Source organism: Nilaparvata lugens, chromosome 2 (genome assembly GCF_014356525.2).
Source record: "Nilaparvata lugens isolate BPH chromosome 2, ASM1435652v1, whole genome shotgun sequence".
In the NCBI taxonomy this organism is placed as follows: domain Eukaryota; kingdom Metazoa; phylum Arthropoda; class Insecta; order Hemiptera; family Delphacidae; genus Nilaparvata; species Nilaparvata lugens.
Genome location: NC_052505.1, coordinates 12453467 through 12475659, shown reverse-complemented (window position 1 = coordinate 12475659; position 22193 = coordinate 12453467). Strand labels below are relative to the sequence as shown.

General features: G+C 34.1%; 1 protein-coding gene across 1 annotated transcript in view; it reads right to left on the bottom strand.

Moving 5' to 3' along the window:
- The window catches only part of LOC111057294 (atrial natriuretic peptide receptor 1), a 43748-nt gene that overhangs the window by 9651 nt on the left and 11904 nt on the right, over nucleotides 1–22193 (bottom strand). Inside the window, 16 exon segments of the mRNA XM_039420568.1 lie at nucleotides 879–1047; nucleotides 1578–1736; nucleotides 2473–2632; nucleotides 2904–3080; nucleotides 4147–4224; nucleotides 4615–4722; nucleotides 5986–6103; nucleotides 6476–6560; nucleotides 7564–7800; nucleotides 9161–9279; nucleotides 9281–9389; nucleotides 9634–9762; nucleotides 15339–15458; nucleotides 15883–16039; nucleotides 19416–19493; nucleotides 20538–20703. Coding sequence (XP_039276502.1) covers nucleotides 879–1047; nucleotides 1578–1736; nucleotides 2473–2632; nucleotides 2904–3080; nucleotides 4147–4224; nucleotides 4615–4722; nucleotides 5986–6103; nucleotides 6476–6560; nucleotides 7564–7800; nucleotides 9161–9279; nucleotides 9281–9389; nucleotides 9634–9762; nucleotides 15339–15458; nucleotides 15883–16039; nucleotides 19416–19493; nucleotides 20538–20703 — 2169 coding nt within the window.

Here is a 22193-nt window from a genome sequence, read left to right as displayed (position 1 = left end):
CTCTATCTAGATTATAGTTCTATAGTAACATATGATATGGAAATTTCAATTATAATTAAGAGATTGGGAGAAGAAGAATATACATGCTAAAAGACGAACTTTAAACCCTTAAAAACAACCCTTAGAGTTAAAATATTGCCAAAAGATTTCTTAGTGCGCCTCTAAAGGGCCAACTGAACATACCTACCAAATTTGAACGTTTTTGGTCCGGTAGATTTTTAGTTCTGCGAGTGAGTGAGTGAGTCAGTCAGTCAGTGAGTGAGTGCCATTTCGCTTATATATATATAGATAGATAGATAGATAGAAGATAGATAAAAACTCAACCTCAATACAACTCCAACTCAGTATAAAGTGGATGCACTGTAGAATTTAAGTTACCAGTTACAACTTTATAGGTACCATAGATAAAGGATAGGCATATTTCATAGGCATTGTCTCTATACCATCTGGTGCTCTTAATTCTTCAGACAATACGTATTGCGTTGAAAAACTAAACTATAGGAGAAAACTGATATTCATGGTTATAATAATAATTGACTATTTTCCTTATGGCTACTTTTGAATATAAATTTCGTAGTGAAGATTGAACACTTTTAATTTATTCTATAAGATTTTGTAGTGTATAATGAACACTTTCCGTTTATTGTAGATTTTGCTATCAAACTTCGCTTATTCTAGTTTTTCATTGAACACATTTGTTTGCAATTTGAAGGGTTTTCAGTGTAGATTGAACACTTCTAGTTTATTGTATTAGGGTAGATTTCGTAGTTTAGATTGAACATTTTTAGTTTATTGTACATTTTTCTATCAAACTTGCTCATTCTAGCTTGACAACAGATACATTTGAATTGAATGGAATATTCAAGTTGGGTTCTCACTTCATCATTCGATGAATGACCGATCGGATGACCTCGAATGTCGGCCTCTCTTCAGGGTTGTTGGGCCAACACCGCTCCATCAACTCCAGCAGTTCATTAGGACAGTCTATGCCACTCACGTCGGGTCTGAATGGGGGACTGTCGTTCGACTTTATTCTGTCAAGGATCTCTGTAACAATTCAAACAAACTACGAAATGCACATCTAAAAGGGTACATCTCTGTTCACCTAAACATTTCACATTTTTTCCTATTAATACATTACACACTACAGTATACTTTTATAATATTAATTTAATTATCATATCCATTAAATTTTATCATTATTTCAAATGAAACTTGTTCATTGTTCATTGTTCAAGAAGAACAATGTAGTTCAATGAAAGTGGTTCAAGTTGAGGCATTGCTATTTTTATATAGGCCTACCTTGTCATATTTTCAATGTGTGTATCGTATTAAATGTGTACCATGAAAATCATTGTCTTGTTTCTTTAGGGCAACTCTCTAATATGAATGAAAATAGAAATCTAAGCACCCTTTTTAAAATTGTTTAGTCAGCATGTTTTGGATCTATTACGGTATGCTATTATCAAGTTGATCATATAGCCGAAACATGTTATAACTAAACAATTTTAAAAAGGGTACTTGGATTTCTATTTTCATTTATATGGATATTATTGCCTAGAGAGTATTCAACTCACGTTGGATTGTGAATGTTTGCCTTGCTACTTCAAATGGTCCACCTCTCATCACAATTTCCTCCAAGATAATGGCAAAGCTGTAAACGTCTCCTTTTTGTGTTGAAGGATTGCCAGGAACCGTGGTTTCAGAAAGCAACTCTGGTGCCACCCACAGCAGTTCTATAGCACATTGAAAAACATGAATAATTTATTATTATCACTTAGATTGAATACAATTTTAAAAATATATTGTTGTCATTTGTATTATTCTTCAAACTTTTACTCGTCATATTTAATAGACTTTCGTTTAGTAGGTATGATTGAGAGTGTAGTGACCATCTCAGGGACGCACGACAATGTCAAATGCCTCTTACATCACTGGTCTCAATTCAGAGATTGAGAGTCCCACACTTGACTTGCTATAATAGGCTTTTATCTGTGTTTAAATTCATTCTGTCATCCTCTATGAAGAAAAACTTTGGGACAAGCATTAAACGTTATGAATCACGGAATTCTGATTGAAACCTGATATTTTAAATGTTTGACAGCAAACTTGATTGTTCAATTGGTTCATTAAATTAATATGTGGCTGTAAAGAATTCATCTTTGCTTGGGATGAAGAGTCTCATCTCCTTGATCAAAAATCTCAATTTCTTGAACTGATAAATCTATTACTTGGTATGGTATCGAGTATTGTGTACTTTTGTGATTACTCTACATTGGTTTTAATATCATTTTGAATTTCGACAGTATTACCATAGAGGAAAAATAGCATAATAAAATATCTCATGGTATGTTCCAAATTTCACTGTTATAATTCTGTACAACTTCCACTGGTACTTATGCTATCCTTCCTCTATATTATTATTGATCTCCTGAATAATCAGGCAGCAAATTAAGTCATGAATGCACTTGCTTGTGTAATAGGGAACATCTCGTATTATCTCTGATGGCGTAGTCAATGTCTGCAATCCGAAATCTGACAGTTTCAAAACAAAGCGACTGTCAATGAGACAGTTACATGAGCGTAGCTTGCCGTGAACTGCTACCTCACAACTGTGCAAAAACGCCATTCCCTGTCAAACAAAAAATCATTCATTATTTATCAATTAATTCATCCATTAATTTGAAAAGTTGAAGTATGTTGATGATAATTAGTGTTATATCATAATACAATTGTTGTGATTTAATTATTATTACGAAGTTACTTTTCCAGGTAACGAATAAGCTACCCCGTTATTATCTTGAAATATTTTTCAACCAGAAATACAAATCTTTGACTGATGAGAGAATGGTAATCCAAAAGTTTTCTGATAAAGATTCGATTAGAACTCGTCCAATACTTACCTTCACTATGTCATGTATTAATGACATACGGAAATTCCAGTCCAGCCTGATAGCTTCATTCTCCAAAACATCTTTCAAACTGCCTCTTGGACAATACTCAGTCAATATGAGAACGGTGGGGCACTCAATGCAAGCGCCTATGAACCTCACTGTGTTTTCATGTGTCACATCTCTTACCTGCAATTAATATTTAACAACAATGATAGTTATTATAATGATTTGTTGGAATGTTGTACTACTTTTTATTGAATTAATTAGTATGGTACCCTTTTTGATAGAATTTTAGAGATAAGTAATGTCATATAGGTAATTAATTGGATTTTAGCCTACATGTTCATAGTGTTTATTTATAATGTTCACTGTTAAAAGTGATCAGAACTAATTCTGCTCGTACATGAAAATCTGGCACCTATGTAAAATGTATTGGCATTTCATTTTAGTTGAATGCATCAAATCCTTAATTATTGGTCCTGATCATACTTCAAAAACGTGGGCACAAATTTAAGGAAGGATATTTTCTTAATTTTTTTAGTTTTACTTCAGGAAGATGTCTGAGGGCACAAATTTAAGGAAGGATATTATTTAACTTTTCTAGTTTCACTTGAGGAAGATGCAAATACTCATATTATTCAAATTAATGCAGTTCTATCTTCGCGTAGGTACTATACGATAGTATACTATCAACTATTGATAGTGGGGAGGATATTTTTAATATTCTTTCCGAAGAATGGACATTGATATGTCCAAAGCTCCGCCAATTTATGTAGATGCATAACAATATAATTATCTATAGTATTATTACAAATTACTTTTCATATCATATACAGTTCAATAATTATTTTCTTAGTCTATATTATGTAAATTCATCTATAATTTTGCTGTATTGTAAGCTATTGTATATAAGTGTATAAGCCAGTATATATTGTAATCTACATAAATAAAGTACTCAATCAATCAATCAATCAACTATGAAAAATAAATAAGTAGGCTAAGAGTTAATTTATTGTAGGTGTAGAGAAATATTCCAAGAATCTTGAACAGTAATTTTGTAACTAAAAATATTCGAAAGACAAGAACCAAAACAAGGCTTTTGATTGATATCGTTCTCAAAGAATAATAAGTTCAATGAATAATTAAATTCAAGATGTATGAACTATATTATTCATATCTAGTCCATTATTAATTTCATCCATCAAAATAAGAATATCAAATCTGGTTATTTATATTTAATCAGAGTACTAACTTGTTTAATTTCCATCAGTAGACGCTTATTGATATCAACTTTTTTCTTCACAACCTTTTTTATTGCGACTCGACTGCCCTGAAAAACACGAATATATGGATAAAATAAAACATGTTCTAAATTGGGCTTCAAAAGTATTGAACTCCGTGTGTAATTTTCAGTTCCAGTTACATAAGACTGATTAATGTTAAATCTGAAATTTGTCAAAAAAAAACTGCAATAATGTCTTCTTCTCTAGTGTCGATAACTTTTCTTTGGAAAACTTCTCAATTAAAAAGCATTCAGCTATATCACAGCTACTCAACTGCAATACTACAATAATGTAGGTACTCATCTGTAGTGTGATGAAGTCAATAACTTTTCTTTGGAAAACTTCTGAAATGAAAATTTAGCTATATCAATCCAATCACAGCTCCAACAACAAAATATGCATGTCCAAGGTTTTACCTCAGATTGGTGGCCACTCACTTTATAAATTCCAATCGTTGTGTAGACTTGTGCAGGCAGAAATGAAGAATTTGATTCAATTGAAGATCGTCTGAATGGAAAGCGTTCTTGTATCCCGTTTTCATTACTCTAGAAAAAAAAAATCATAATGAATTTTTAGAATAGTTTATTGTCTTGCCATGAATAAATTCCCATTTCCTATTTATTATAGAAAAATCCTACATACATAATGGCCAATTGATACAAAGTATGAGTGCATGACAGAGTATCAGTAATGGTAACAAATTTATTTTAGAAGTCCATACAATAAAAGTCATACAAAAGGACTTGTCAGACACCTAGAATGGCATATCGATGGCTTAGAAGTGAAACCTCGTAAGCCAGCAAAAATGTTACTCTTATTTTGCTTCACTATAATTATAAGGTAAAATTAATATTTATGATAAATACTAGTAGATCTGTGAACAGTAGACCTCACGCAGTATTCTCATCCACCTGATTGAAACTATAGACCTTATGGAAATACAGCAATAGACTGGCTTCTCCACACATCTGTGTAATCACTTGTCAGCTTATTTATGATGAATAATTCTATAGTCTGATTTTTACTCTAATATTGGCGTATGAAGGAGGCTTCTTTTTCCTTTTATATTATCATTGAAATGCAAAATTTCCAAAAACCTTGTATATACGTCGACGCGCAATTAAAAAAGGGAACATACCTGTCAAATTTCATGAAAATCTATTACCGCGTTTCGCCTTAAGACGCAACATATTATAAACATTTCATTTAAACATTCAAAAATTAAGAGAAATGTCAAACCGTCGACTTGAATCTTAGACCTCACTTCGCTCGGTCAATTAATTATTGAAATGATATATAATTTTTTTTTATTTATTCATATGGCTTTTATCGGCAGAGAGATCCTTTTGGATGTTCTGCCTCGCCGTATTACCTCTAATGTCATTTCCTATTGACACTCAAGTTTATAGGTTATATATTAGGTTTTCATAAAACACTTATTGACATGGGCTACTTTTGAAGTAATAAAACAAAATAAATCTTATAGCACCCTTTATTTTTAAAGGTTTCAACTATTTTAAATTAAAAAAAAATAAAGTGTGCTATAAGATTTATTTTGTTTTATTAGGTTCTTCATGTTTTCTCACAAAAATATATAATCAATATGACATAGAAATTAATATAATATTGTGGAATGATGATGATTGTGATAGAGGAATAAAAAACCAATCAGGCTAACCACTGCTGATATAGAATATTAAAAAGGAAAAATATAAGTTAACTGCAGTCACTATTAAATTATTAGTGAACTTATTTTCAAAAAGTGTAGGCTTAAATGATTTTTTGAGCAATAAAAAAGTAAATTTTACCTCGAAAGTTTTCTGCAGTGCTAATTTTGAAGAGAACGGCTTCCCCATCTCTAAAAGTACTTCTTCTGTTTTTACTTTCCATGACATGTTGTTGAGATCTGCTGTCATTCTCATATGTCTGTTAATAAATTATTAGAAGAAATTAATGAATAAATAGTATTCTATAAACAATTATTCTCCTCATCCAGAAAAATATCTATTCAACTTATCGCTCAACTAGCTTCGCCAATTTATCCAAAAATATACTGCATCATTATAATTTCTGTAATTGAGATGACTTTTAGTTTCCGTCAATGATAGAAATTAGACCTATGAAACGTAGGAAACAATCCACCAGCAAGATCATATTTTGGTAATATGGAAAATGTGTCAATGATTTTATGAAAGTAGCCATAAACTCATTGTGTATACTTGTCTTTATACGTTGTTATGCTTGTAAGAACTATCATCATTACAAACCCGTTATCGTATATTAGGCACCATTACTCACTTGATTGCTGCTAAAGCTACACCAATGCCGCAAGTGAAGATCATGAAGAAGCCAAACAGACCGTATTTGACCATCATTTGTGCTTCTGCAATATAAAAATCATATAATATTCTCAACCAATTTCGAAATCCTTACTTCAAACGACAATCATTCAAGTTAATTTACAAAAAGTACAGAATCATTATATTAAGCAGTATTGTATCTTTTAATAGGTAGTTGACTATTAATCGTGCTTCTTTCCATTTCATGTAGAAAATCATGGGTTTTATTCGGGAAATAAATAAAAATAGAAATCTAAGTACCCTTTTTAACATTGTTTACGCAAAACATGTTTCGGTTATATGATCCCTTTATCAAGTCAATGATGTTGGTCACAACATCAATATTTTTATCTATTTTCAAGAGTAGCTCTACAAAAAAAACGACAATTTTTATTCGGGTTTTGCAGTCAATTGAACAACATTTTAGTTTTATAATCAGATGTCTGATTGAATAACTGTACTATTAATTGTGTCAAAATATAATATTGAGGCCTTATGTGATCACATGAAGTTACATGTAAACTACATGAAGTTAGCTTAGCATTATTTGAAAACTTCACAATTCCATAAAGTTTTCTTGATGGATTTATCCTTTCAACAGTATTTAGCCCTATAATAATTTAATTGTTCACTTCTTGTTCTGCCAATTCTCTATTGAATTATGTGATGAAACTGTAAATATGAATAATCAATAAATTACTCAACTACCAATTCACAACAGATGGGATCATAAATAAAGTACGGTTACAACATTAGGAGATGAAGCACAGTTGTTAACAATAAACATACTTATTAGCAAAGATTGTTGTGCCAGAGATGCTTGGAATATGGAAATTGTTGGAAAGTGGAATAGCTACAAGCATTGGCCATCGCTAACTTTCCGTCTTTACTTTACCTATCATTTTTCAGCAGTTTTTGTGAATTTACATTTCGACAGATGCTTGAAAAATGGAAATTGGTGGAAAGTCGCATAACGAAAATCATTGGCCGCCAGTAACTTTGAATCTTTACTTTTGCATTTTGCAATTTTAATTTTTGAATACTGACCATTGTTTGCACACTTGGGATCGTTGCCCATGAAGCCGCACACAGGTATGTCTCGCGGGGGACCGCTCTTGCCACCCGGCCAGTGGATGCGCTTGCCGGCGACGGGAGAGTAGACGCGCCTCTCGCCGTAATAGTGGGCGACCACCTCGAAGCGGCCCGTGATCGGGTCCAAGTCCAACACAGCATAGTCCGCGTCACGTTCTCCGTTTTCGTCGATTCGCACGTGACCTGTTATACCTGCCAATACATCACAATATAACAATCATGTGCAATTGGATTTATAAAATCCTCAAAATGTTTTATTTAAATGCAAATGTTTCGAACTCTTTTGAGTCATTTTCAAGTGTATTCAAGCTTTTATTTTACACTTTCGATTTTTGTAGTATACAAGTTAGAGAGTCCTAACTCCGCCCTTAATAAAGGCAATACTTATTTAATACCCCTTACTAACAAAGTGAACAATAATACTTGGTATATTTGACAAGTTCTGAGCAATGTCATATTGAATAGAACTTTATTTGATTTAACAGAACAATATGAAAAACATTAATCAAGAAATCCCATGTCCAGTCAATTGAAGAAGGCATAAGAAAAGAACAATGAAATAAAAACACACATATATTGTCAAATTCTAGTGTTTTATTTGGTACAGGACCATGGTTTCGTGACCACACACGTCACATTTTCAAGAGCTTGAAAATACAAAACCTGTCTGTATACAAGTCCTGTACCAAATAAAACTGTAGAATTTGACAATATATTTATGTTTTTATTTCATTATGGAACGGTTCTACAACATTAACAGTGACTCAGTCGAATTTTTTAAAAGAAGAATGCTTTTCACATTGTGAGAGTCACGATAGCTATTTCATTTCTTAAATTCATTTCAAGTGATTCATCGATTGAGACGATTTTGAATTTCAGGAATGTTATTCTTTTTACAGCCACTCTTACTGTCTCCTGAGTGATCAGATTGATGTAGGGTGATTTCCCTGATCGACCTCGCTCAGTCGTCGTGATGGGTGGGACAAGAAAGCAAGGAGCGTCTCTAGCCTCTAGGAGAGCTCTTTAGGCACGGGTTGGTTGCTTGCCAGCCTATGTGTTCACCACTCTAGTGGGCTCTCGTTGTACTGGCTTTTCTGGTCAGTGACGAGATAAAAAAAATCAAAAGATGGACCTATCTTTGAAGTTTCCTCTTCTAGGGAAAGTTGCAGGCCGCTGACGGAAGGTCTCGCGTCCTAAGGAGAGGTTAGGGGTGCTGACAAGGAGGTCTCGTGTCCCCAAGGGAGAGAGCAGGTAACTGACAAGGAGGTCTCGCGTCCCCGAAGAATAGAGCAGGCCTCTGGCAATATGACACAACATGCATGACGAGCATGTGTGTACACTAATGCTCAACACATTTGTGCTGTCGTTAGTGGCCACCCTTAGCCGGGGGCTGAGCCGAGAGTCGGCGATGGTTGAGGGAAAGGATGCTGCCTCAGCTTGTATATTCATAGATACCGTACAATAAATTTTATTATTTTGATTTTGTTAGTACAGTACATGTGTTGAGTACAATAAAATGTATTAAAACCTCTTCAATTTATGTCTATCTTACCTTCGAAATTCTTGTTCCACATCTTCTTAGTTATGGCTGTGCCGTTTCGAATATCCCTCTCCTCTGATAAAGTCTCATCCAATGCCATTCCCAACAGATAGACGCCCTAAAAGAAAGAGAGAGAGTGAATGAGAATAGGGCCTAAGAGAGAGAGCCCTAAGAATGAGGGCCTTAAGAGAGGGAGAGGCCCTATTAAGAGATTTATAAGAAGATGAAGGTAAAATTATCTCTCCAATGATCCTGCATTACTTTACATATATAGTTGATTTCTGTACAGTAACTATTTTCATTGACGTGCTTATTATGAACCCCGCCATCAAATAAAAAAGTACCCAATTTAATTCGATCTATTTTATTCTTTTATGAAGAAAATTTTATGTGGAATGTTATAAAAAAACATTTAATATGTGAGCGGAATTCTGAGAATAGTACAATTTATAGTTAAAAGGAGAAATTTGGATTAATTAGAAAACTTGAGTTAGAAAAACATACTTGAACAATCTCGACATCCAGAAAAGTCCAGTCTCCTCTTGTCATACCCAACGAATGCGCTGCCAGCATAAATTTGCGCACCAGAACCCCTCTCACGCTCAAGATAACAACTGGAACAAGAATAAGTGTTATTGAACAAGTACACAAAATCATGTTAGTAATATTCCATTATGAATTCATAGAACTAGCGTTAGTGAGCTCCCACGTGAACTCAAGGCCAAAATCATCGTCCGTCTGTGTGTCAGTCAGTCTGTGTCTACAATAACTTTTGATCGATTTGATCAATCTGCTTAAAATTGTGAACACATAGGCCTATTCTTCGAATTTTTTTACAGATCCAGTCTTATTGAAGCGGTGACTTTCGAATCGAAATACATCTGAGTGACGGGAAAGGATGCATCCCTAGGTACTTGGATAGAACCTATATTCAAGTATCTTGTAATAACCCTTTTTTTGGTTAAGATGAAGAAGCTCTGTAAAAAATCAGCAAATGGGCTATAATTTTTGTTTGTTTGAGGAACTGTGTGTTGATAGTTCTCAATACCTATATATTTTAATACCTATATATTTTAATACCTATATATTATAAATCTATTCTCAGTGCCATAGCCGATTTCAGGAAGGAGAACAAAATTAATTGGGACGCTAACAACAATAGGTGGGATACTAATGTACAGAAACTCAAACAAGTGCAAGAAGACATAAAAAAACAAATCTGGAAATTTCACTTATTAAAGAACAGTTCGCGGCAGTTACAAGCAAGTGTGATAGTGCGTGTCAATCCGTCGAACTCTTGCGTCAGGATAACTCTAAACTTAGAAAGGAATTAGACGTAGCGAGAGGTGAAATAAATGACTTGCAGCAACATACACGCAAAAACAACATCCTAGTGTCAGGTGTACCCCTAACGAAGGGGGAGAATATGTTCACCGTGTTGGATGCAGTCGCCAGAGCCATAAACGTTAGCTTCAACGAGTGGGACATATCTGCGGCTCACAGACTACCGAATAGGAATAGAGACGCCAATATGCCACCGTCAATAGTGGTTAACTTCACCTCACGCTTCACAAAATCGAGTTGGTTGACCGCCAGGCGACTTAAAGGTAGGCTTTCAGCTAGTGAACTTAATACAAATTTCCCTAATACCCCAGTCTACCTGAGCGAACATCTCACTCCCGTGACACGCTCTCTATTCAATGCGGCGAGGCAACTTTTGAAGGAAAACAAACTAATTTCAGTGTGGACCAGGGACTGCAAAGTCATGGTAAAGGCTGCCGCCGATCATCGAGCATTCCTGATCCGTGATTTGGAGCAAATTGCTGAGTTACGCCGAAAAGATAGCAAGCCTATTTCCGAGGATGAGGCTCAGTGAACACCCAATCACAACTTGTTGTTTTTCATCCAAATTCTGGTAAATTAGGAAACCAGTCAGAACACTATTATTTTTATTTTTTATTCATTTTTCAAATTTTTTTATTATATAGAATGAAGTGAAATATTATTGTTTTCATGATTCCCTTTTTTAAGGCAGCATTCGTGCAAGCGCCTGCTTTTTGCCTACCGTATCTCTAAAAAATAAATCTATATAATCTAATAATTTCGCCTGTTACTTCCCAAAATAGAGATATTAAGAATAACGCTACTTCATTTTAATTCAATTAACTCAAATATACTGAATAATTAGTGTTTCTTGAATATTATTAGCATTCAGAGTAGCCTACACTGTTTGTAGTTGCTGCACCTGAAATTTTAACTTGGGAATAATACTATTTCATTTTAATTCAATTTATCTAAATATACAGAATAATTTGTTGTTTCATAAATTATCATTAGCCTTCTGTGTACACTGTTTGTAGCTACTGCACCTGAAATTATAAGTTGAACCAAGCCCCATTTACAGTGCATAGCAGTTCTTAGTATTATCATAGATCTTGATTATCTAGTTGTTTGAGATTGAAGCAGTCTGCAAGATCACAGTAGAATTATTTACTCGAAAACAAGAGAAGGGCATGTTACCGGTACAGTTTGAAGAATACAATAATAATAATAATAATAATCGGCGATAAGATTACAGTAGCCTGTTACACTTCCATCCCGTTGTCTCTCTATACCTACATTCATATCAGTAACTCAATAATCCAAATCAATAGTTTAGTAGATATTCTTTTACTCCACTATACATTTTAATTCTGTAATAAATTTAATTGATAGATAGTTAGTTATTACTATAAACTTCATACATTAAATCTTCAAATGAAAACGGTACTATTATAATTACAGTACTCGTATCATTTAGACCTCAGTAAGTGGTGTAAACCTTGCTATTCAATTCATAGTAGAATAAGCACTTCTACTATCTTGCTAGTTCTCATATCAATACCTATATTTATACTTTTTTAAATACTAGATTTTTAATTTACATAATTAGCTCTATTCTTTATGTATTCTTTTATACATTAAGAATTAAATCTTATAATATAAGATATAATTATAAAGATAGGCTAGTACTTAAGATATAAATAGATTATTTAGATATAATTAGATTACATAAAGATAGGCTTTAATTTAAATATTAGATTACACATCATTGACTGTGTCATGTCTATACATTACTGAATAGTCTAGATTGTCTTCTCTTATCGGGATCTTCTTTCTTAACAGAATATTCAGTTCCCACTGTATGCACAAACATCGTTTTTAGACCAACTAATGATTGACAGGATGATTATGAACAGAATTTACTTATTGAATAAACTAACACATAAAAAAACATTGTTCTCTTGATTTATAGTAAGAGTAATGTGAACATTTATGGGCCACTAATAGTAATAATTAAAATCTTATTTCTTATTTCACAAAGATGAAAATGGTCCACTCAATCGCAAAATTAAATATAATTAGGGAAATGATATTATATACAATTATTCATGCTTCTAATTCATTTTCTAGTTTGGCTAGTCATGAGATGATCGTGACTAGGTATATTTATCAATTAGAATTAAGCACGAATTTATTTCCCGCTAAACGTATTTTTCCAATATTTAAAAATATAATTACTATAAGAATAAAATAATTGAAGTCTCAAATAATCCTAAGAAATTCTGGTCAACTGTGAATGAGGTCTCGGGGAGGCCTGCCAGGGTGCATGCATTTCCTGTCAATGTGTTCGCGCGGGATGGTCGGGCTCCTGCTCAAATCACTGCAACCGAAGTTAGCAATAATTTCAATGAGTTCTTTGCCTCTGTGGGAAAGCGCTTGGCTGATTCTTTAACTCCCCTTGGCGAGCCAGAAATAAACGATTCCGATCATGCTGTTGGTTCTGTGTTCGAGTTTCGACTTGTCATGCGAGAAGATCTCATGCAGGTGATCGGTAGCATGAGAGGTAATAGCGCCCCAGGCCATGATCGTATTCCAGCAAGAGTAATCAAGGACAATATTCATACCCTAGTTGATCCTATTCTTCACCTAATTAACTTAAGTATTCAGACAGGTAAATTTCCGGACATGCTCAAAATCTCAAAGGTAATACCCATCTATAAGTCAGGTTCAATAAATGATTACACCAACTACCGTCCCATTTCTCTTCTGCCTATTATTTCTAAGATTCTTGAAAAATGTGTAAAGACCCAGTTAATGCAGTACTTGGACCAAAATAATATTCTATCCACATCACAGTATGGTTTCCAAAAATCTAAGAACTCTTCTGATGCTTTATTCGACCTATCAAAATATATAGCTGATAAAGTAAAAATAAGAAGCAAATTAATGATAACTTATCTTGATCTTGCTGAAGCCTTTGATTCTGTTGATGGGGAGAAGCTATTGTTCAAACTTGAAATGGTTGGGATCAAGCAGACTGCTTTACAATGGTTTAAGAGCTTCCTACAGAACAGGACACAATATGTCGAGATCAATGACAGTGGAAGTGGTTTGGAAAAGGTTGATTATGGCGTTGTGCAGGGAAGTACCCTTGGGCCAATTCTCTTCCTAATCTATATTAACAATCTCCCATTGCTTGACATTAATAGTAAAATCTTTCTATTTGCTGATGATACAGCTGTAGTATCATCAGGAAAACAGTGGGACGATGTATTCAAAAATGCTACTTCTGATTTGGCCAGAATAAAGAGCTGGTTCGACCATAACTCCTTAACCGTTAATATAGATAAGACCAAATACATGCCCATCACAACCCGTAACCAGCAAGATCCAGAGCCAAGAGACTTAATACTTCATTCGTGCAGAGATCCAACATCAACTGTCTGTAATTGCTCAAAACTAGAAAGAGTAAATAAGTACAAGTACTTAGGTATTATAGTTGATAGTGGTTTGAGTTGGGGTCCGCATATCCAGTTTGTGAAGCAGAGACTTAGAAGGTTATTGTATGCATTCTCCCAGCTAGGCCATGTTTTGAGTGAGGCGCACTGTAAGACTGTATACTTCGCTTACGTCCAGTCAATCATCCAGTATGGCATTCTTGTCTGGGGGGGTCTGCACGCTACTCTCTTGGAGCCGCTTGCGGTGTCGCAAAGACAAATAATTAAAACAGTTTTGAAAAAGGAACAGCTCTACCCAACAATTGAATTATTTACTGAATTTCCTGTTTTAAATATTAGACAACTTTACATAAATCTCTACTGCTCTTTCTAAAAAAAATAGATATAACATTCTACCCGAAATTCCTCACACCTACCCCACACGATTTAGAGTCAACCATGGAGTTGCGACGCCGCGGGTGGCTCATGGACTGGAGTTGAGAACCCCTTTCTATCTTTCTCAACTTCTGTACAGGAATCTGCCGGCTGAGATTAGAATCAGTATGGAGGTATGCAGTGTGCCGGCATTCAAGCGTATGGTGGAGGGGTGGCTATACCGCCTTGGCACAGAAATGTCTGAAAGCCTGCTTCGGTCTATGTACTGGCATTAATCTATTATCCTCTACGATGCTTGGAATTCACCCAGATATTTCCATTTCTCTTATTCAAATCCCTTCATATATATTTTTTTTCAATTCCAAAATCTTACCTGAGGCTCCGCTTGTCCCTGCTCTATCATGTTCTATCATTTTTTATTTTTTTTCCTTATCTATCTTTATTTATTTATTTTTTTTTTACTAGCATTCCTTTTAAATGTTTCCATTAACTTTTCAAATTACTTCTATTTATATTTTAAGTAAATATAATTTCTTTGTAGTTAGTTATCTAACTCATTCATTATTTATAAACCGAATATTTATTTTTCTCCTCACAATTTAATTTATTACTTAATTTAACTTAGCAGCCTGTTATATTTCAGGCAACCCAGAACTCACCCCTACACACAGACGAATAGTCTTGTAGGGGTATTCCTGTATCTATGTAAAGTGTGTTTAATTTCCTGTAATGTATATTTTTGAGGAATAAAGCTTATTTGATTTGATTTGATTTGATTACTATTATGCGTAATTAACTTGTGAACTCTGAAAGGAAGTATATATATAGGCTAGCCTTTTACTGCAAATTTAATTCAAAATTCTCTTGCATTGTTCATCACTTAAGTGTTGACTAACTCACTTAAGTTTTCAAAGTTCGGATTCAGATGTGATCGATCCTCTCATGTGGAATCATTTTCAACACTTGTATGGAGGTGTGTATTATAATAAATGGTACGGACTATTTTTCGATCAATAACCAAAATTTGATCCTACCTCGAGCATACATGCTGGCATCAGTCAAATACTTTTCCAAGTCTTCCTCTTCGTTGCCATCAAGCTCCCTCACAAATTTCAGAACTCCCAGTTTTTTAAGACCATTCTCCAAGTTCTTACCTGCAATGAATCCGTTATTAATTGATATCAAAAGGAACCAGCAAGTTAGAATGAATATCCATTCAAGACTCATCAATATAGTAGAGAAAAACTTTAAAAATATCGAAACACTTTCCACTACCGAAACAATATTACTGTACCCATATGAAATTTATGAGAGTAGCTACCACATTCATTATAATTCAATAAATTCTCATATGAATGTGTCTTGGAATCTCATAAGAATGCGGGGTCTACTGACGACGCAAACTTGGTTTAATAAATTGAATTCCATTTCAATGGATCGGTCGACTAGGCCTATTCTCTTTCTGATATAGTTCCATTTACTATAAAGTTTAATTCTTTACATACCTATCTAAATAATAATTATGTAGAATGAAAAGAGACCATTAAATAATTTCTGAATTTACAAATGTCTACTCACCGACCGTCAACGAGAAGAGGTCAGATCTATCCAACAAAAGAGCAACATTGTTCCATTGGAATTGTCGAAAAATACTGGAGAATACCAGCTTCAAACGACATTGGCAATAAGACATTCGAGTCAGAGTTGGGTATTCGCTCTTATCCTTGAAAAGAGTCTGAAAAATACAATAGATTAGTCTAAGAACCTCACTAGTAAATAGAATATTGTGAAACAGGAGTACAGATTATTTATTCGTTGAAAATTTGTGTTATTAGAGGGTATTGACATAGAGAAAAGATACCGTAAGAAGGTATTCCATGGTATTGGGAGTTTATGTTCCAAATTTCAAGCGGATCAGCTTTAGCATGGAATGACATTTGGAACATAAATGCTCTATACCATGGGATGGATATCTTCTTATGCTATTTTTTCTCTATGGTTTAGCTTAAACATGATTAAGCTATAACGAATATATAGTAGTCTATTATGACTGTGATATTATAGTTTCTAGAGTTTTTAAGCTACAGTACACGAGTATTAATTTACAAAGAGTCTATGAGCTATGATAACTGATATGAATTGTCTTTATAGTGAGGTCCACGTTATAATGGCGGTACTTGATTAACACTGCTGTTGATGTCCTTATCTATCATTAGACAAGGCAATTAAGTGAACTATTATAGATGTAACATTGCAGTTGCTAGAATTGTTTGATGGCTACATGAGTATTGAGTACCTATTGATTTACGAAGAGTCTATATTGTATACTATATTACTCTTTTGACTGTGGAATTGAGTGAAAATTGAGTGTGGATAAAGAGGTGAGAAGTCGTAAAAATAACTCTAGACAGAATCAAAACCATGACTGAGTCAGTATACTAAAGTTGAAACACTTCAGATCAAACAGTGGCTTTCCCAAAAATGACGTATTATTTTCAACTATCATGTACCTCATGCTCCGCAAGGGGCTAATTAAACTGAAAACTTGACGTACTGAAACCTTCAAGGATTTTAAATAGGCCTATAACCATCCTCGGTAAATTAAAGCTGTGTCCACATTCAACAAATGTTCGACGTACATGTTCGGCAAACATGCTTGTTGAGGAGCTCAGGGACAAACATTTTTAAAAGTTTGGACAATCATTGTTTGTCAAACAAAAAAATGTTTTTCCAAACATTTTCAGTGTTGACAGCTGTAAAACATAAAACCCGTTCTTCCCACTTACAAATATTTTGTTTGGTGACGTCTCCACACTGGCCACGGGCAAACATAATAAAATTCGCCCAAACTTTTTCAACAAACATGTTTGTCGAACATTTGTTCAGTGTGGACACGGCTTTAGAATCTTTAAGTAAGATTTCAAGTTAATCGGTCGAGTAGTTCAGATGTGATGACGCTTCATTCGTGAACTTCCTATCCCGTACGTGTATATGCAATTCTTCCTTTATTATATTATAGATAAGTCAAGTATTATTCGATTAGTAAACGAGTAAGCAAGGTATGCTGGTCGGTAATGTCTACCAGTGACATCCTCTCAGCAGTGTAGTGGTATGATTTGATAGTGGAAGCATTATCAGCTTGGAAAACGTTGACTTGCGTGTTTTGGATGGGTGCCACTCTCTCGTGATATCAGTTTCTCTACTGTGTTACCAACATCAATCTCTCTTAGTCTTGCAAACAGGCTGACAAGAAAAAGAGTGAAGAGACAAGATGATGCTCTCGGGCTCGGGAAGTTGTATTAAGCTGTCTCCACAGGAAGTCTTCCTTTTCCGGAACATCATTGTACAAGTTATGTGTAACACACTTTACTAGACGTCTTGCGGTGTGCAATAAATAGTGAGTCACTTTTGAAAATTGGAATTTGGGGTGAAAAATTAAGGTTTGGTACCTTAAACTGTGGAGACTGTGTAATCAGACTGATCATACAGTCTCCATACCTTAAACTATTCACGAAGAAATCTCTCATTTGCTAATTTTTTGTAAACCATGAAATTTTCTCCCTTTTATATTTTTTCCTCTCAGTAGCCTAACGGTAGCGATAAAAATTATTATCAGAGAAAAGAATCGTAGCATAACACAGAAGTGACAGCCTAATTTGGAAATTAAAAATCGAGTACTACAAAAATGTATCAAGATACGTTTCTGTTCTCCCAACCTCATTTGTTATTGTAAACTAGATACATTTGGACTGTTGCATAAATAAGAATATTGGAACCGCCTGTGGTACTCTTCTGAAAGTTGTGTAATTCTGAATAATTGAATAAATAAATGAACTACCCTTCTAGAAAACCATAAATTAAAATGAAAAACGTTAATTTGTTCCACTACTACCAAAAATAAATTCAAGTAGTAATGATTTTCAAAAAATAAAATTGTATGCGACTGATTACAGCTCTATTACGATACATTACAGCTTAGTAGAATGTAGTACAGAATGTGAATAGTTTTAATGGATTATTATACAATATTTCACCTAGCCAGTGGCTGTCAATAATCATTTACACAGATTGATTGAAAGTCACGCTACTATAAATGAAACACTTTTGAGGTTTGAATTTGAAAGAATCGAGATAGACAATTTTTATTCATCCCTTGTGAGAGTCAAGGAAGGTCATTTCATGTAAATCTTTTTCATCGAATAAAAACGCTTAGATGGTTCTTTTTCTCTTAAAAAAGAGCATAAACTGTCTGACCCTGGAATCACCTCCCCTCCATACCTCTTTATTAGCCCTAATCGATGCACTTCATCCCTATGAAATTTATTCCCTCCAGGAGTTCTAATTTACTAAGTGATCTATAAATATTTAATTCTCTTGCAAAATGATCCATAAAATTCACATTACATTCTAATATATTAGGAATACGAAATGGAAGGACGATAAGGATAAACTTTTAATAGCCCAAATAATATTGATCAAATAATTTAGAACAAAGTGATTACCGGTACTTGAAGTTGCATTCAATGTAGCAATAAGTGATTATTATGCTTCACGACATCTTGTGTATTGGAATTCTATAATTCAAGAGGATGAAATTCAGGTATTTAGGTATAATAGGTATAACCTGTGTGCCGATTCCACAGATTAAAATTATATTCTCCTAAGTGTAAATTAGATTATTTCTAATAAAAAACTATCACATTAACATTAAATTTTTCTATCAAAAGTATTCAAGGAAATGTAGGCTACGCAGTAAGCGAATGCAAGCGAAAATTCGTAGTATATTTATTTATTGGGTAAGCTGAATACATAGATTGGAAAAGAAAAAACAGGCTATTGCCCAAAACTTCTTCAATTTCCTAATTTAGTTTCAAATTGTCCAAATATTATACATAGGTTATGTCCATTTTAATTTCTACACCAAATCACAATCTGAAAATATAAATCAGAATAAAACAAACAATTTCAAATTTGGATAGATTGATAATAAAACTTTTGTAAGAACATGAAATAAACTTCAGATTCACAAAATAAATAAAATCCTTCAAAATTTTTCATTAAGTTAATAGAATTAGCTTTTCCAAGTGAAATGTAATGATTAATTGACTTACATTGGCAGAGTCATTCTTCCATCTATTGAGTCGACGGAGAATCCCAGACGTAACCGACAGCTGTCCTTCTGATGGGGGCTGTTCATTAAAAAGAAAGCAATGATTAAAATATCATCCTCAAATCCCTCATGTTTAAAGATTTCTGTGAACTAATGACAGCCAGTTTATAATTGATATTATATCGATTTTGACAAACTTGTCAATTTTATTTTCACTAAACCCAGGGTTTCGATGCTCATGGCGTCATCTTCGGTTGAACAATAGAGTAGAAATACTCACATACTCTAGTTTGAACGATGATAACTAGATTATTTATCTGGTTTAACTATACAGTGTTTATACCCAGTAATACCAAGCTCGGTTGAGACATTTGAACATGGTCAAGTCAGGTACGATTTACAACGAGTACACTCGTTCATCGATAATTCCAGTGCACTCGTTGTAACGTTGTAACGCGTACACGACTTGACCATGTTCAAATGCTTTGACCGAGCTTGGTAAAATCTGCTATCAACCTATTTAATTTTAATCATCAATCCTGAAATTTTTTCGCAATTTGGTACTTCTAATCATTCGAGCAAGATTTGAGATATTCGTCAACAAGCAAACACACCTCTACCCTCTCTCCTTATTAATCAGAGTTCTTTGAAGGAGTTTGTTTGGTTCTTTCAGACCATTAATACGGTTTCAGAATGAACTCATATTCTGTTCTAGGAACCAAGAGACAATGTTCTACTATTGTCAACCGCACGAGAATAGTCCGATGGAAATTGGAAACAGATGTGTGTAACGTTGCCAAATAAGGGTTGAATAACATTGTCCACTGCAGATTATAAATGATTATTAATATTAATAATATTGAGTGACCTGGCTGGCTCAGATATAAATGATAATTGATTCATAATTTATACGTGACGAATTGGCAACATCTATTGGTGAAGGATGGAGAAGGTATTCAGTCGTTCCAATTTCCATTGGACTATTTTCGTGCGGTTCACTTTGGTCGAGCATGAGTAAAAGCAGACAAAAGTCATCACTTTCATATACACAAACACAAACTCTATATTATTGTTGGATTTTCTGTCGATGAATCGACTTTTTTACAGGATAAAATAGTTCGACCTGATCTCCCATTCCGGTGATGATTGGTGTGTTCCAGTAGGCAGCCAGGCGGGCGACAGGCTCCAACGCGAAGGCGCACGCAGGACCGATGAATGCGATGACGTCATCCGAAAAGTGCATGTCAGCAGCCAGACCAGGAGCACGGTCTCCCGAGCACGACGGATAGCTGTCACAAATTTAAAAATTTAAATTCAAATTCACAATATTTACAATCACAATAAAAAACAAAAAGTCGCAGCTCAGTAAGATAAATAATAATGGATAAAAAATTAATAAAATAATTAATACTGGTATGTTTTATCAGAAATAAATTTGTGAATTGGGAATAAAAAATACTACTTTCTGAAAGTATACAATAACTTACTCTACTTTTTATTTCTTCTTTTGGAATCTGACTTTTCATCAGAAATCTACTTTTCTAATATGTAACGCAGGTACAGAAACCTATGAAATCGCAGGTAGCAGATTGTTCTCTATGTTGCCGGGCCTTAAATTATCACTGCCTTTAATAGTTGGAATACTTCAATTTGGAGTATGATTTGAGAGAAAATTGTACCGATTTTTATAATAATATTGTTGTCACCTAGTAAATATATTACACAGTAAATGGATTTTTTGAAGGCACTAAGAATAAATTAGTAACGTAAAACTTACTGTGAAAACTTAACACATTACTGTGAAATCTACAGTATAGCTACTTCATTATTTTTCTGTTAAAAGTGGGGGAATAATATTATGAAAATGATTTATCATTCATTTTCTTGCCATTAGTGGACACCTCACACCAGGGTTCTGCCCTCAATAGAGGTAACCAATCAACTAATCAATCTCTTTCACAACAGAGATTCTCCTGTTTTTTTAACACTCAAGAACTCAATAGCACTCAAGTTCTAATACTCGATTTGGAGTATTTAGTTAGATTTTCTGTGATGTTTAGAAGGTGATTTTGTGGTATATCCATATCGAATGAGAAAGACTTGATTTTGTCAAAACCACTTATTTATTAAAATAACTTGATATACTAGCTTCGGTTGTCAATCTCTATTACTAATTTCTATACTATACAATCTATATTAATATACAATCTCTATACCATTATCAATCTCTAGTAAACTCTCTCGTTCTTCTCATTCAATCTTCTATTACAATCGAAGCATAAGCATACTTAAGTATTACATGAATGTAGAACTTTGTACCCTTTTCAACTCTATTCTGAGAATAGGATAGCGTAGTTACAAAGTAGGCTCTTTTCATACCGTGTATAGTAGTGGCACGCTTGTTCCGCGCCGAGTTGAATCAAAGCAAATTGAGTTTGGAGGCGTTCTTTGTCGAAGCGACGATAACAGACTGAGCGAATTCAACTGGCTCACCTTTATTAGACCTGAAGCCAACCGACTACAAATAAATAATCTAGCAAAACAAATGAACAAGCCTGTTGTGGCGACGAATCACGTAATCAGCACGGCTCGAGTGAAGTACTAACAATTTGCAACCAAGTCAATCTCCCAAGTTCAATTCAAAATACCTGTGACTTGACAATCACGTCAACAATGTTAATTATCATGCCTTGAGACGGTTTAATGAAGATCCGTTTTATCCGTGAAGATCGGTTTTATGTTGAAAGACTAAGAAATTGTCAAAAACCACAGATTTATT